General features: G+C 44.1%; 2 protein-coding genes across 8 annotated transcripts in view; one reads left to right on the top strand and one right to left on the bottom strand.

Moving 5' to 3' along the window:
- Positions 1 to 17495, top strand: part of TOM1L2 (target of myb1 like 2 membrane trafficking protein) — a 118665-nt gene that overhangs the window by 37168 nt on the left and 64002 nt on the right. Inside the window, exon 1 of one of the 7 annotated variants that reach the window (XM_077892367.1) lies at positions 12520 to 12542. The exons of the other annotated variants lie outside the window; for them this stretch is intronic. The gene's annotated coding sequence lies outside the window, so the exon portion shown is untranslated. Of the gene's footprint in view, positions 1 to 12519; positions 12543 to 17495 lie in introns of those variants that run through there. 7 annotated transcript variants of the gene reach the window in all.
- Positions 3618 to 4580, bottom strand: LOC144305281 (large ribosomal subunit protein eL37-like). The gene has a single exon (XM_077884006.1). It carries the CDS (start codon positions 3954 to 3956, stop codon positions 3663 to 3665), a length of 294 nt encoding a protein of 97 aa, XP_077740132.1. The 5' UTR covers positions 3957 to 4580; the 3' UTR covers positions 3618 to 3662.

Raw genomic sequence — 17495 nt, 5'->3', positions numbered from 1 at the left:
CCTCTACCTCTCCCTCTCCATCTGCCTCTCCCCTCGCTCATGCTCTCTCTCAAATAAATAAATAAATAAAGTTTTTTAAAAAGTCATAAATCTGGTTATGAAAAACTAAATGTCTGTAGAAATTTTTGGAAAGTTACCATCCCACCCCCACAAAGTGCCAAATGGAATAAAAACATAATTACTCTCACCAATAAGGTGTTGCCTGCTGTTACCAATTAGAACTAGCTTTCCAGGCTTTTCTTCTTTTGCATAGCTGTATACTTTTTTTTTTTTTTTTAAGATTTATTTATTTACTTGAGAGTTGAGCAAGGGAGAGTGCATGAGTGGCAGAGGGAGAGGGAAAGAATCTTAAGCCAACTCTGTGCTAAGCACGGAGCTCAATGTGGGGCTCAATCCTATGGCCCTGAGATCATGACCTGGGCCAAAATCAAGAATATGACACTTAACCCACTGAGCCACCCAGACGCCCCTGGATTTGATTTTTACAACAAGCACCACACCCCAGTGCTGTATGCTGAGCAAAGCCAAACTTGAGATATGGCTGTAGCAAATGAGATTAGGTTTCTCTGGGTGACTTTTTGGGGGAGGAAAAAGGATGAGTGGTTGTTTGTTTGACACTGGGACAATGGGAAACGGGGTCAAAGGGACGTGGACCTAGGTATTATAATCATAGTAGACACCACTCATTTCCTATCTAACACCCATGCCTAACTTCTTTACTCACAGAAGCTTGATTTTGTTTGGGGTGGCAGTGTGCCTAGCTAAAACATTCTCTTAGCCAGTCTCCCTGACAGCTAAGAATGGCCAGAGTTCTGGCCTATGAGGTAGAGGTAGAAGCTCCTAGGGAGAGTGCCCCTTCAAAGATAAAATGGCAAAGCCCTTGGCCCTTGTGTCTTCTGCCTCTGTCTCACATTTATAAGCGTGGAAGCCCCAGGCCAGGGATGCAGAGCAAGAAAACAAAAAGATCCCAGGTCTTTCGTGTAATCCTCGAGTGGCTGCTCCAGCTCTGTACTGCCTGCTTCTAGATTTCTTCTTGTTCCATGAGAAAAATAACCCCCCATCTGTTTAAGCGACTGTTAGTTTTTTTAATTGCTTGCAGCTGAATGCAATCATAACTGATAAGGTAATGTTTTAATATTTTACAAGGGGGAAATGTATTTACATATTGTGTAATTAAAAATGAAAAATAATTTAAATCCCCACAGATTTCTGGGCCCCGCATCAGACGCACCGAAACAGAATCTTTGGGGATGGGACTCACGTATCTGTATTTTTAGCAAACTCTCCGAGTGATTCTGATGCACAATACAATGTGAGAATCATTTCTGCATTCATTAATACTGTTATCCCCATTTTATATGTGAGAGCACTGAAGCCCAAAAAGGTTAAGCAACTTATCCTAGTTGTTTTTTTTTTTTTAAGATTTATTTATTTGAGAGAGCAAGAACGAGCGGGAGGGGCTGAGGGAGGGAGAGAGAATCTTGACATTCTGATCACAGAGCCTGATGCAGGGCTGGTTCCCAAGACCCTAAGATCATGACCTGAGCTGAAACCAAGAGTCTGCTTTGATTGTGTCACCCAGGTGCCCCATCCCACTATATTTTTTAAAGATTTTATTTATTTGAGAGAGAGCGTGAGAGAGACAGAGCACAAGCAGGGTGTAGAGGGAGAGGGAAGGGGGAGAAGCTCCTCATTCTCAGCAGGGACCCTGATCCCAGGACCTGGGATGATGACCTGAGCCAAAGGCAGATGCTTAACTGAGCCACCCAGACGCCCCCCCGCATCCCAATATTTTTTTAAAAGATATTATTTATTTATTCATGAGAGATAGAGAGAAGCAGAGACACAGGCAGAGGGAGAAACAGGCTCCTTGCAGGAGGCCTGATGTGGGCCTCAATCCTGGGACCCCGGGATCACACTCAGAGCTGAACGCAGATACTCAACTGCTGAGCCATCAAGGTGTCCCAGTGATCCCAATATTTTTAAGTAAACTTTACATACAGGTCTGTCTGGTTCTGAAGTGTGCCCCCTGCCCTTCCACCCTTGCCTGCTCCAGGGAGGCCTGGTTTTGCCCCCACAGCAGAGCCACACTGCTTCTGAAAGGAACTTCCAAAATAGAAAATTCAGAGTCGTTTTTGACACAGTTCTATACTGTTTGCTGTCAAGAGAGAGCATTACTGCAGTGTATATAACCCCAGGATGTCTGCTTTCTGGCATGTTTGTTAAGAAGTGGACCCACATGTTCTTGGTCTTCTGCTTTGGAAACAAAATTCTTAGAATTCGCTTTTTCCATAGACTTTCTAGGGTTAAGTCGCTTAGGAATTACTAGAACATCTCACCCATGAAAGGTAATTATGGTTGTTTTATGAGTGTGGAAGACATATAGCTTATAAGTGCTAGAGTAGTCTCCTGTGAGTTATTAGAACTCACAGTATTCATGTTATACCAAATTAGCCATCAAGGGCTGATAGATTTTATCTCTAGTTCATCAAGGCATTGGTCAGCGCTATACATTCATAACAATTAAATACACAGCAGCTCTCCTCAAATAGGATCTTTGGATAAGGCGGCCACTTCAGGTTGTAATAATGGGATTTGCATGGGTATTTGGAGACCTGTATGATAAGAATGACTTTCTGATGGAGAAGAGGGTTTTCGCTGTGGGCAGTAGGAGGTCAGAGTGCTTGAGACCCTCACGGGTCTGGCAGCATTGCGTGGATAAGATGTGTCCTAGGAGTTAGGAGCTTTGTGTTTGTTTGGACCTGAGTCTGGCACCAGTCCACCGCGTATCAGGATCTCTGATGTAATTCTAAACAGACTTCCAAAAAACAGTTATTGAGGTCCTTTTATGTGGAAGACATTTGGGGAGATGCTTCTCTATGTTGCCTTCAAGGAGCTCCTCTCCTAATGCTGGAAAGAAGACAGAAACCCGAGTCTCTACAAAAGCAGCCATGGCCACCCCTCCTCATCCCGAGGGCTGCTGTGTGCCAGGTCCTATGCAGGCCTTTATAGGTGTTCATTTAGTTCATACAAAGCTTTGTAAGCTGTAGGTGTCAGTATTTCTGTTCTATAGACTTGGAAACTGAGGCTCAGAGAGGGCTAGTTACTTGTGCACAGTCACAGCCAATAAATAGCGTCAGATTTGAGTTCAGATCAACCTGACTCCACAAAGACCCTGCCCTCCAGGCCCACACCTTTGTGTCTCCTCCTATGGTGCTCCACCCTGCTGTGATAGCAGGGTGGGGAAAGTGTGATAGGAGACTTATTTGATGGAGAGAATGGGGGAAATCTTTGCACAAGAGGCAGGATCTAAAGAGTTTAGGGTAAGAGCGCTTGGCTGGCTCAGTTAATAGAGCATGCGACTCTTGATCTCATGGTTCTGAGTCCAAGCCCCATATTGGGCACGGAGCCTATTTAGAAAAAAACAAACACAAGAGTTTAGGGTGAGTAAAAGTAAGAAGAATGTTGGATGTCTTCTGGGAATGAGAAGCCTATTGGATTGAAATGGATAGTTCCTTGTGGGGATGGGAGGAGATGAAGCTGGGAAAGTCACAGACAGATTATGAAGGGTACTCAGCACCAGACTTAAGTTATCGGAAGAACATTTTGTATTTTATTTTTTTTTAAACCAGAACGTTTATTTTGACTAATCGTTGAAATCCTTAAGATGAACTGGATACTGCAACAGCTGTCCTCTTGGACTTAGGTGTCGCTCCTTCACAGAATCCATGCCTGAATCTGCGGTATACAATTTTTAGGTGCCTCATTCTACCGGTCCCAGTGGTATTCCGTCTTTTAGCCTTGACACTCCAGTTATACTTTCTCTTCCGCTTGGCAGGGTAGCCACACTTGCCGCAGGTGGACTTCTGAAGGTGGTAGGCCTTAGAGCCACAGCGGTGGCACAACGTGTACCTCTTATTGCGACGCTTTCCGAACGATGACGTCCCCTTTGTCATCTTGTTTCCGCGGCAGACCCTCACATTTTGTATTTTATGTAAAACTGTTGTTGAAGACAATTGGTATTCTGCTCTTCATTATTCCTTCATATAAGGATGACTGCAATAATTTCATCTCAGAACTTAGTATCAGCAAAAACAGTTACCATCTTCCCTAGTGGAATGTCGGCTAGTCTGCCTTTAATTAGAGCAAAGACTGTGGAACTCTTTGACTTTCCCTTCTTGCCTAGGCTACCAGGAAGCCAGGCCCTGATATACTGTCTAATTGTAATTACTGCCTCATTTCTCCAGTGCTTGGTAAAAAATTCATTTTTTTTATTCCAAGTGATTTCTAATCTTTTATTTTTTTGCCCTGGGTATAAATTATTATTAAAAATTACCTTATATTCCTTTTGGAAGTAGGCAGGATATATTCTTTAAATATATTTTAATACTGGGATCCGTGGGTGGCTCAGCGGTTCAGCACCTGCCTTTGGCCCAGGGCGTGATCCTGGAGACCTGGGATCCAGTCCTATGTCGGGCTCCCTGCATGGAGCCTGCTTCTCCCTCTGCCTGTGTCTCTGCCTCTCTCCCTATGTCTATCATGAATAAATAAATAAAATCTTTAAAAAAATAAAAATAAAAATAAAAAAATATATTTTTAATACTAAGTAAGAAGAAAGTAAATTGACTCATTGCATTGTCATAAGAGCTGGAACAGGACACCGAGCGATGAAAACTTTTGTGGCATATTGATGAGCTGCTGCTAGGAAGGATTAAGGTTAGGGACAGCGGATATAATTAGTCCCTGGGAACCCTAGGAGCCCAGAGGGGCCTCAGAGTGTCAAGAGGGGCCTGCCAGGTGTGTGTCTGCTATGGCAGCTCTCCCCAGCCCTCCTGGCCATTGCCAAGTTTGAAGTCATATGCCTGGACCACCTTTTCTTGCATGTTCACAGCAGTCTCATGACTGCTGGCCTGGTCATTCCCCAGGACCACCTGGGCCAATTTTTTTGGCTGGAATTAGGAAAATGAATTAGAGTTGTGTGTTGGCAATTCTCTGTACCCCACTTTCTGGAGCATTTAAGAAACCCTCAGTAAAATGACACTGAACAATGAGTAAGAGTATCAACACCCCAGTCCAATAAAAAGAGGCTGTCTCATGGTCCACAGGCCTTGAGGATGTCAGGCTGTACAGTCTCATTTCTGAAGATCCAGCGTGGAGGGTCTTAGCTATATGTCACCTTACTCTGTGTGCCCAGGCATGGGCTCTGTGTATCTCTCCTGGTGTTCTTCATGAAGCCACAGGGTCCTCCCAGACAGCTGCTCACTCCATCCAGCTTTCTAAAGGCCCCTCACACATCACAGCCACCTTGCTGTTGTGGAAATTCATGTGGTAGTTAGCTTTCTAAAGCATTCTTATTAACAGCAGCTGCTAAAGCTCCTGAGACACTCTAGGGTCGGAGTGGCATCCGACCTGGTCCAGCCTGTTGTGCAGAATTGTGTATGTGTGTGCACTTTTTCTGGAAAGGTCTTACCAGATTCTCAGAGGGAATATATTCTTCCTCTAACATTTTATCCAAAAAGAGTCAAGAACCACTGCTATGAAAAATGACCTTCTATGGATTTCTTCCCAATGTTCTTGAATATCCACATCAAACTATTTCCTCCAGAGCCTTCTGCTCAAAGCAGCTCTGAGCAGAAGGGATGGAGAAACACTCCAACTGGGTGGGAGCCAGCCCTGGAAGGTCGTGGGGCTGGCCGGGCAACCGCCTGCGGAGCCCTTTCAACTCAAGTGCCATCTCCAGCCGGGGTGGACAGTTCTCATCCTCCCAGCCTGGGGCTGCTGAGTGGGCCACGGCTTTTATGTTTCCCGGCTGTGCTCTTGCTCTTGCCCTTTGCTGCTGTGCCAGCCAGCGAGAGCAGCCACGTAGTAGTCCCCTTTCAAGTGGCCGAGGAAAGGCCTGTTCTCCCAAGCTGTACTTGGGGAGTCTCTCCGGACTTCGTATTAGGAACCACACCAATGAGACTCCTGGCGGCCTTGCAAAACAAAATGAGGCTTTTCTCTGTGGTCCAGCGAGGCTCCAGACCGGAAGTCACTTGATTTTGTTTTGCCTCCCCTCTCTCCACAAGCCCACAATTGCAGAAGCACTTTGTGAATCAGAAATGGAAGCTTTGTTCTCTGGTAGTCACTGAGGAATGCCTTTCCTGAAGGGTTGCTGGGGTTATGAATAGCTCTGTAGAAAAACAAAACAAAGCCTAAGACACAGAGGGCAGTGATAGATATTCTATCGCGATGGACAAGCACTTATTGACTACCTACTGTGTGCTGTTAGAATTCCAGGTCTACTGGGGAAGGCAGGTCCAGAAGGAGTCACTACATGGTGATAGGGGCTAGAGGAGAGTCAGTAAGCGAGGACCGCAGGTCCCAGAAGAGCACAATTAATTCAGCTGGTGTGCGTGCATGTGTGTGTGTGTGTGTGTGTGTGTGTGTGTGTGTGTCAGGGCCTGGGAAAGAGGAGGCAGGGAAACTGGAAGTTAAAGAAAGGAGGGAGCCTCCTGTGTTCTCTTTGGACCCTTTCCATTATGCGAGCATGCATTTTACCTTGTGGTGATTAGTATGCACATAATACGTTATGCTGCCTTGTTTTTCACTTAGTATTCCTATACCGATTTCCACTTAGCGACTAGGCCAAAGTATTTATCATCTTAAAAAGCCACGTAGCATTTTTGCCTTACTGATATACCCTCGTTGCTCAGCCATCCTCTCATTTGTTGGGAGTAACAGAGTTTTTCTGCAATTAGGCAACTTTGCAGAATCAGCTCTCCCCTCCCCCTTACTTATTTCCTTAGGGGGGTATTGCTCGGTCAAAGTTATGAATGGTTTCATGCCTTTCCTACTGAATATTTTTTTTCTTTCTATTATAGAAGAGTTCCACCATGTACAAAAAGAGACCGTTAGGATGATTTGCATGTATTTATCAGCAAATTTCAACAATTACCAACCCACGGATGTTTCAGGTCATCCATACCGGCCTCCCCCCATCCCATCTCCTTTCCTGGATTATCTTGCGGTGAACCCCGGACATCATATAATTTCACCTATAAATGCCTACATGTGTATTCCTAAAGGATAAGGCAAGGATAAGGATACTTTTAAAAGTATCACCACAGTTTCATTATCACATCTAGAAAAATTAACCAAAATTCCTAATATCGTAAAATATCTAGTCATCAACTGAAAGTTTAGGATTCCCACCGTTATTTGGCCATTCTCAAGAGGCCAAATAGTGGTTTGCACCAGTGTGCACTCTAGGAAGGTTTCACTTGCTAGAGGTTGGAATTTCTTCAAGGAAAAGGGTGCTGTGCTTGCAGGTCCTGGCCTCAGAGAGGGAGGGAGATAGTGAGGCCTCTTTCCAGGGCCTCTGGGACTTGTGTGGTGTGATTTGTGCTGCATGGGGTGGTGGGTACTATGCACCCGTTGCTCAGGCTTTCTTGAGTAAATGTGACTGCCACTATGTCCCTATACCAGCTTGCCTTGGTGTGATGTGTGGGGAAAGTCAGGTTCATTTCTCCCTTTGGACCCCCCTCTATTGAAGAATGAAGTGCCATCATGCTGTGTCTTCAGTGCTGAGGAAGCTAGATACTATGTTTCTTTTTCTATAATAAAAATTCCAAGATGCTAGGAAAATGCTCATTCCCTGCTGGATTCCCCACATGATCATCTTATTTGCATGTTTCCCTTGGCAAGCTTTGTTTGGTATTATTCAAGGTGACCCAGTTAGAACCACTGTTTAAAGTCACGTCATTAATAAGTTATACAACCTGTGTGTGATAAGTCTCTTAGCTCTGAATATTGTACAAGTAGGAATACATGCTGTGTCTGGTCTCTTCTTCATATTTAAATATGGTTACATTTAAATGTAATCTCCCTGTTTGTTCTCACTGTTGATATTCCTGATTTTTGTATGTTGATGGATAGGAGCAATTTCCCAGATGATTCAGAACCCTGTTGTATTTGTCTTTGGAATGCTAATCACATGTATATATTATGTCCGCATTCCCTCCCCCCCCCCCCCCCCCACCGCCCCATGCCAGCCCAGATTGGCTGTTGGTTTGCTCCTTCTTGACTAGCTGGGGACCATACCAGGTGGTGAAAAAGCAAATCATGAGTAACCCACTGGAGGGTGAGGGGAGTTAATATTAATAGGGAGGCCTGGTCAGGATGAAAATGCCTTTTGGAAGATCCTAGGGTAAGAGGGCTTTTATTCACAGGGAAAATAGTCTTTAGAGTCAATAAAAAAGGCTTACTTCTGTTCAGGACAGACTTCTGCCTGGTGCCTGGCTCTTTCTGATGGAAGAATTCAAATAGCTGGATTTTAGTTTTGGTTACGAGTTTGCCATTTTATTTCTTAGTCTGCTGCAATACGATATCCCTATTTGTGTATAAAACAGTAACAAAAAAAAAATAAAAAAAAATAAAACAGTAACAACAGAAAAAATTTTTTAAAGATTTGCCTCTATGGCAAATGCCTCAACTGAACACTGATTATTTTCATTTTTTTTCTGTTTCTTTTCCAGGCATTATCTGTGTGCATCCTTTAAAAAAAAAAAAACAATTTTGTGTCTTGGTTTCTTTATGCCTCACAAAATGTTTCTATATTAATAATGGCTGTGTAATATTCATTTGAGTTGATAAACATACCAAAATTTACTTAGCCATCATTTTGCCATATCATATTTGAGAAGTTTTGTGAACTTTAAATAATACTATATTGAACGTGCTCCTGTGTGTACCTTTTCCCCCTTTTTCAACAGCTTTTGTGAGATATAATTTGCATACCGTGCAATTCACCCATTTAAAGTGTACAAATCAATGGTTTTTAGTGTATTTGCAGAGTTGTGCAGCCATCACTACTACCAATTTTAGAACATTTTCATCATCCCATACCCATTAGTGATCACGTCTCATCTCCCTCGACCTTAAGCAACTGCTGATCTACTTCCTGTCTGTATAGATTTGCCTCTTTTGGACATTTTGTATAGATGGAATCATACAACCGGTGGTCTTTTTTTCCCATTAAAAATATTGTGATAAAATATATACAGCATGGGATCCCTGGGTGGCGCAGCGGTTTGGCGCCTGCCTTTGGCCCAGGGCGCGATCCTGGAGACCCGGGATCGGGTCCCGTGTCGGGCTCCTGGTGCGTGGAGCCTGCTTCTCCCTCTGCCTATGTCTCTGCCTCTCTCTCTCTCTCTCTCTCTCTGTGACTATCATAAATAAATTAAAAATATATATATATAGGGTAGCCCTGGTGGCGCAGCAGTTTAGCGCTGCCTGCGGCCCAGGGGTGTGATCCTGGAGACCCAGGGTCGAGTCCCACATGGGGCTTCCTGCATGGAGCCTGCTTCTCCCTCTGCCTGTGTCTCTGCCTCTTTCACGCTCTCTCTGAATGAATAAATAAATCTTTAAAAAAAAAAAATATATATATATAGCATAAACTTTACCATTTTAACCATTTTCAAGTGTATAGTTCAGAGATGCTAAGTACATTCATATCATTGTACAGATGCTTCCACCATCCATGTCCAGAACTTTCTCATCTTGGCAAACTGAAACCCTGTCCCCATTCAACACTAACTCCCCATTCTACTCCCTGCTGGCGACCACCCCTGTTTTCTGTCTCTATGAATTTGACAACTCTAGATATCTTGCATAAGTGCAGTCATACAGTATTTGTCCTCCTGTGTTTGGCTTCTTTCACTTGGCATAGTGGTTTCAAAGTTCATCTGTGTTGGAGAACTTATCAGAATTTCATTCTTTGGTATTGCCAAATACTATTCCATCGTATGGATGTACCATACTACATTGAGTGATATCCACTGTTTGGGTGGTTCCAACTATTTGGCTGCTAGAATAACCCTGCTATGAATGTTCATGTGCAAGTTTTTGTGTTAATTATAATTTTCATGTCTCTTGGGTATGTATATCTATGAGGGGAATTGCTGGGCTGTGTAGCTTTTTTCTTTGAAATGTTTCTTTAAGCAGCAGGGTCCTAAAGAGATTATTAGGTCAAAGGTAAGAACCTTTACAGCATATCCTTTGATATCTGTGGCCCAAGTTGTTTCTACAAAGAGGTCTTAGATGTATGCTATATTCAATAATGTGATGTTCTGGTTTCACATCAGCCTTCCCAGCAGTGGGTATTATTCTTTTAAAAATGTGTTAATTTTTGAGTAAGAATTTAACTTTACTGTTTTACCATGGTTATTTTTTTAGTAGCTGCTCTTCCTCCTAAGATGAGGCCTCCGGATGGGAAAATCAGCTAATAGTTGAGCCTTACTCTGATGGGTTGCTTTTGACTGCTCCCCACAAATGCCTTTGAATACTACAAATGCTATGATGGTGGCCAGGAGAGTGTTTCTCTTTACCTAGTTCTGAAGGACAGCTCTTTGCAGGAGTTAGTCAAAGCACTCAGGCTTTACTGAGCACAGCAGGTGTGAGCCTGGGGGAACTTTGGGGAGTCTTTCTCCCGGCTTGGAATTTTGTAATCGCTCTTTGAGGCAGCTTTTTAGCTTGGCTCAGGGTGATGCCTGTGGTCTCTGGCTGGTCTCCTAGGCTGATTGGTGCCTTGCCAACAGAATGCAACCCTTTCATGGTCCCTCTGGGAGGGACTTAGGGTGGCCTCCTGACTGTCTGCCTGAAGGCTGCTGTAAAAGCCTGGGAGACAGTGACACTCCCTCTTTCTGCCCTCCCCAAGGTCCAGTCCACTTAAGGCACGTGTTAAAAACTAAACTGTAGTTTATATTTTCACACGCTCACTGTGTGCCAGGTTCCCTATCTCATGTTTTGCATCATTTGTTCCTTTAATCTTTGTGACCATCCTGTTGAGGAGGAACAGCTGTTTGGCCCATTTCCTGGATGACTAAGGTATAGTTCACAGAGTTTAAGAAACTTGCCCCCGATCAAATGAGCCAGGACTGACCCCTAGAACATCAAATTCATGACCATGCCCTTGACCAGAGGCTGTCCTGTTCTCCCTTCTCCATGGAGCAGGTCTGGTGCCTTGGCCCTGCTTCCTGCCTGTAGTCTCTCTGCTCCAGTACAGCCCCCACGCTGTTACCAGAGTGATCTGTGTCAAACGCAAATATTCTTGTCTCTTCTGTTGAAAAGCCCTGTCCATTGCCTCCTGCAGAAAGCCCAGGCTCCTTACAGAAAATGAAAGGGCTCTCCCAGCTGGTCTCCTCTCCCTGCTTCCCTTCACCACATCCCAGCCTTTTCCATCGTGGCCTTGGCAGGCCGTCCCATCTCTGCACTGCCCACTGGTGCTGCGAGGATCCCTTCTCCTCCTCCAAAACTCTGCTTTCATTTTGCTGGGTCTTTTCCCTAGCCTTCACAGAGCCTTCCTCCCCCTTCTCTAGCATGATTAGCTATTCCTCCATCATCTTGCCCATCAGTCTTTCTCCTCGCCCCCCCCCCCTCCATTAAAACACTCATCACATCATATTGTGTACTGGCTGCTTGTTTTCAGGTCTCCTGCCTGGTGAGCTCCTAAAGGGCAGGGGCTCCATCTTGCTTATTTTTCTGTCCCACTCTACCACAGCCTCTGGCATGGAGAGGCCTCTCAATTATTTGACTTAAACTGGGAAGCCTTGGATGGCCTTGCACGTTCCCACTCCCCAAGGACTGGCATGCAATCTCTCCTGAGTATGTACATCTCTGTAATCAGGAGTAGCTAGAGCAAGGGCCCAGGCCTGGGCAGCACACGGTGAAATTTGCACATATGCCTCTCTGCTCGCACAGTGCACACGGGCAAGATGAACAGCCCCCTTAGAGGCAGTCTGGGGAAGAAGAGATTGGCAACATATCAGCTCTGCTTTAAGGCAGCTCTAACCTGAGCAGCAGCTCCCTGGGGCCCTTTTATCTGCCCAGTGGACTGGCCCACCTGCCTGGCTGGTAGAGAGCAGCCAGCTGGGCTGGCCAGGCCGGACCCACTGCCACACCCTTCTCCTGGCCTGGGCCTGGCCCCTGCAGAAACCTCTCATCCCCCAGCTGCCCAGTGCCATCCCGGCCCTAAATCCATGTCTTCCCCCAGCTCCTCTCTTGCACGCTCATTTACTCCACACGGAAAATATTCCAGTAAGTACAAAGAAGAGAATACATCAAACCAGTGGCTCTGCTTCTAGAGAACACACCCCAAATGCATTTTAAATCTGTGGATCACTCTCAAGGGAATTCCAGTTAAAAAAGAACTTGGATCAGCAGCCCCGGGCCTGTGTGGCTAACAAGCTTCTATTTTCTCTGTTGCTTGGCTGGCCTGAAGGACTCCTTTGTTTGGGGAGTGGGAGGATGTGGTGTCCTAATTAGGCCAGGGTGTGGAATTGTGGCTCATACAGAGCTGCCCTTTGGAATTGAGCTTTCCAGACAGGAGAGTAAGTACGTGATTTGGTGAATCTGTTGGTCTTTAAAGAAAACAGAAGACTAAAAAGAGGGTCAACTAAAGGCAGTGTGGTATTCTAAGCTGGATCGTGGACAAGAAGGGGCGTGAGTGGAGAAACTGGAGAAATCCGAGTCAAGGCTGGAGTTTAGTTCACGGTTCTGCACCAATGGTAATTTTTTTAGTTTTGACAAATGAACAGTGGTTATGTAAGATGTGAACGTGAGCAGAAACCTAGAGAAGGGCATATGGGGACCCTTTGTATGATCTTTGCAACTTTTCAGTACATCTAAAATTATGCCGGTATTGAAAGTTTATTAATAAGAAAAGAAGGGCAGCCCCAGTGGCTCAGCGGTTTAGCGCTGCCTTCAGCCCAGGGTGTGATCCTGGAGACCAGGGATCGAGTCCCATGTCAGGCTCCCTGCATGGAGCCTGCTTCTCCTTCTGCCTGTGTTTCTGCCTCTCTTTCTCTCTCTCTCTCTCTCTCTCTCTCATGAATAAATAAATTTAAAAATCTTAAAAAAAAAAAAAAAAAAGGAAAAGAAAAGAAGAACAAGGGAGAAAGCCGATCCAGCAACTAATTTGACTTGACCTTTTGTCAGCACTGTGTTTTAGCCTTCTGACCCCAGATCTTTTAGCCCTGTCTATAGAGTCAGAGGGGTCAGCATCCAAGAACTCTGGACCTGGCTGCTCTTGAGGCCAGGATCTTCCTTGCCACACCATCCTCTTTTTGGGGATGGGTCTGAGTCCAAGTCTAGGTCTTCCAGGAAGATGGGGGTCATGTGGTTGGCAGTGCTTTTATCTGCCAGCTGTGTACTGCTGGGCCAGTCACCAATCTCAGCTTCATATTCTTTACCTATTAGAATGGGGATAACCTGCCAGGAAGGGGAAGGGAGGGTTATAGAAGGTAATGTAAGGGACCTGACCCAAACAGAAGGTTGTGCTTGGCAGAGTTCAGTTTCCATTCTCCCTTCTGCTTCTCCATTTTTTGAAAAATAAATTAATTAATTAATTGTGAAAGAAAGGGGAGCTAGTTCCTTGAAGACTTGAGATCAGTTGTTCAATGCTAGCTTTGAGGGCAAGAAGCTGTCAGTGGGAAGCTAGCTGCAACATTGTGCCCCCTATGCATCCCCTACCCCCCATACCCCATCTCCAGAGGTCCAGGAAATGTGACATCTATTTTGAGCAATTCATGGGGAATCTTCTTACCAGACGTGCTCTAACACCTCTTGGAGTTTTAACATTTGGATTCCTCAGGAAATTGTGCTCTGGCTGTTTCTTTACCTTGTAGATGGGCCAAGCTATTTGGGGGCTTCCTTCTGGAATGGGAGCCCTTTGTGGCTTCTGGACATGGAGCTCTCTCCAGGCTTAGGAACCTGGACTCAGAAAGGCTGGAGATATTTTACATGATCCTAGGGCTCTGGAATGGCTGGGCACAGCCTGTGGATAGCTGTGCCACCTGTAGGTGGCAGTGGTGATACAGGAATGCTGAAGGAAGGGAAGCCAGGGGAGCCTTGGCAGACTCTTTCACAGGAGCTGTAGTCTTAATAAAAGTAACAGCGATTATCATGGCCTGTGGAGGAATGTAACTCTGTATTAGAGGCTCTGTCAAGTGCTTTGTTGTGTGTGGTTTAGTTTAGTCTCACAACAACTGTGTGAGGAAAGGGCTGTTATTATGATCACATTTTACGGATGACAGAAGGGCTTGGACAGGTCAAATTACTGCCCTGGGGTCACATGGTAATTGGCAGAAGTAGGACTCCCCAAAGTCTGAGTTTAGACCCTGTTCATACTCTCCATCATGATGTCCTCTCCTCCTGCTTCTGCGTCCAAAGGGAGAACACAGGGACAGCAGGGAACCTAGACTGCCTGATGCCTATCACCCAGGGGCCTATGAAGGGTTACCATCATCATCTTATTTCTAGTAGACCCTCATCAGCATAAGATTGGACCCTCCTGAGGAACTGAAGATGTTCTGCTTTCATGCAGCTTTAGGTTTAAATATGGAGCCAAAAATATACTCATGGCTCATTAAGCCAATAAGATTGGAAGGAACTTTTTTTTTTTTTTTTTTGAGTTTTATTTACACCTTAAGTCACCTTTATACCCAGTATGGGACTTGAACTCATGACCCCAAGATCAAGAGTTGCATGCTTCTCCGACTGAGCCAGCCAGGCACCCCTGGAAGAAACTCCTAGAATAGTATTAGAATGATCTTGAAAGCTCAATCCTTGCATAGATCATGCCTTCAAGTTCTGGAAAACTTATCACGGAGCATCAACTGGAGATGGTATAGAAGGAGTCTCTGGAGAGGATATTGGATTGGAGCTAAGCATGGGCAGGTTGACTGGTGTGAGGCTTTCCAACCAGGGAAGTCTAAGGTGATTTCCTTGGAGCTGGAAGCAGAGATACAAGGCCCCTTGGCTTTCTGAGTCCTCTCAATCCTGATGTAGTTCCTGCTTTCACACACCCCTCCCCCCAGCAGATAACCTACTTTCAGTGCAGTGAGGACTCAAGTGAGTCTTCTCTTTAGCTATGTTTGCTCTTAACAGTGTATGATCAGATTTTGTAAAAGTGTATGTTAGCCCAAGGATGCCTGCTTTCACCACTTCTCTTCAACATAGTACTGGAAGTTCTAGCCAGAGCAATTAGAGAGGAAAAAGTAATAAAAGGCATCCAAATGAGGTACCTGGGTGGCTCAGTTGGTTAAGCATCTAACTCTTGATGACAGCTTTTTTTTTAAGACTTTATTTATTTATTCATGAGAGACACACAGAGAGAGGCAGAAACATAGGAGAGGGAGAATCAGGCTCCCTGCAGGGAGCCCAATGTGGGACTCAGTCCCAGGACCCTGGGATCACAACCTGAGCCGAAGGCAGATGCTCAACCACTGAGCCACCCACGTGCCCCTGATCACAGCTCAGGTCTTTTTTTTTTTTTTTAGATTTTATTTATTATTCATGAGAGACACACAGAGAGAGAGACACCCACACAGGCAAAGGGAGAAGCAGGCTCTCTGTGGGGAGCCTGATATGGGACTAGATCCCAGGACCATGGAATAGTGCCCTGAGCCAAAGACAGACTCTCAACCATTGAGCCACCCAGGCATCCCATCAGGTCTTGATCTCATGGTTGTGAGTTTAAGCCCTTCATTAGGCTCCATGCTGGGTGTGGAAACCTACTTTAAAAAAAAAAAAAAAAAAACTGGGCAGCCCCGGTGGTGCAGCAGTTTAGCGCCGCCTGCAGCCCAGGGTGTGATCCTGGAGACCCCTGATCGAGTCCTGCATCAGGCTTCCTGCATGGAGCCCGCTTCTCCCTCTGCCTGTGTCTCTGTGTCTCTCTCTCTCTCTCTGAATGAATAAATAAATAAATCTTAAATAAAATAAAATATAATAAATAAAAATTTAAAAAACACCAAATGGTAAAGGAAAAAGCAATATTGTCTCTGTAGATGACATGACCTTATGTGTAGAAAACCCTAAAGATTTCATGAAAAAAACCCAACTGTTAGATCTTACACAGATTCAGAAGTAGAAGAGTACAAGATCAACTGTCAAAAATAATTTGTTTCTATACAATGAACAATTTGGAAAGGAAATTAAGAAAACAGTTCCATTCACAGTAGCATCAAAAAGAATAAAATCTTTAGGAATTACCAAAGAGGCAAAAGTCTTGTACACTGAAAACTGAAAACATTGCAGAGAGAAATTAAAGAAGACATAAATAAATAGAAAGACATCCCATATTCATGGATAGAAGACTTAATATTTTTAAGATGACAGGAATACCTAAAGTCATCTACAGATTCAATGTAGCCTCAATCAAAATCCACCAACATTTTTTTGAGAAATAGAAAAATTTATCCTAAAATTCTATGGAATCTCAAGGGATTTCAGATAGTTAAAACAATCTTGAAGAGGAAAGGCAGTTGGAGGACTCACACTTCCTGATTTCAAAAACTCACAGTAATCAGAACAGTGAACAGTATGGTACTGGCATAAGGACAGATACAGACCAATGGAACAGAATAGAAAGCCCAGAAATTACCCCTCTTACATACGGTCAATTGATTTTCAACAAGGGTGCCAAGACCTTTCATTGGGGAAAGGACAGTCTTTTCAACAGATGGTGCTGGGATAATTGGATACCCACACACACAAGAATGAAGTTGGACCTTTACCTTATTCCATAGGAAAATTCAAATAGATCAAAGACCTAAGGGTAGAGATAAAACTCTAAAAGTCTTAGAAGAAAACACAGGGAGGGGTTCCTGGGAGGCTCACTCGATTAAGCATCCAAGTCTTGGTTTCTGCTCAGGTCCAGATCTCATGTTGTGGGATCGAGCCCAGAGTTGGGCCCCATGCTCAGTGGGGAGTCTGAGGATTCTCTCCCTATCCCTCCTTCCACTGGTGCCCTCTCTCAGTCTCTCTCTTTCAAACAAACAAATAAATAAATAACATCTTTCTTAAAAAATGAAGAAAACACAGGGATAAAGTGTCATGGTATTGGATTTAGCAGTGATTTCTTGGCTATCACACCAAAAGCATAGGCAACAAGAGAAAAAAATAAATTGTACTTAATCAAAATTAAGAACTTTTGTGCATCAAAGGACATTATCAAGAGAGTGAAAAGATAACATACAGAATGGGAGAAAATATTTGTAAAATATACATCTGATAAAGGAATATATAAGAATATATATAAAGAATATATAAAGAACTTTTGGAATTCAATAATAAGATGACATGCCCTTATATGTAGAAAACCCTGGAGATTTCATGGGGAGGAAAAAAACCTGTCAGAATCAATAAACAGATTTAGCAGGACTACCTAATTCAAAAATTGACTTGAATAGACATTCATCCAAAGAAGATAAATAGATGGCCAATAAACATATGAAAAGGTGCTCAGAAAAAAAAAAAAGAAAAGAAAAGGTGCTCAGTGTCACCATATCATTAGGAAGTACACATCATAACCATGCTGAGATATAAAATAACAGGTATTGGCAAGGATGTAGAGAAGTTGGAACCCTTATCTCTTGCTGATGAGAATGTAAGATGATGCAGCCTCTGTGGAACACAGTTTGGCAGTTTTTAAAAAGCTAAACATGGCATTACCATATGAT

This window comes from Canis aureus, chromosome 3 (genome assembly GCF_053574225.1).
Source record: "Canis aureus isolate CA01 chromosome 3, VMU_Caureus_v.1.0, whole genome shotgun sequence".
In the NCBI taxonomy this organism is placed as follows: domain Eukaryota; kingdom Metazoa; phylum Chordata; class Mammalia; order Carnivora; family Canidae; genus Canis; species Canis aureus.
Note: the sequence above shows the minus strand (reverse complement) of the source record. Positions and strands in the feature narration are given on the sequence as shown.

Bases quoted from the DNA above. Each gene is read 5' to 3' on its own strand.
- LOC144305281 (XM_077884006.1), bottom strand. From the start codon at position 3,956: ATGACAAAGGGGACGTCATCGTTCGGAAAGCGTCGCAATAAGAGGTAC.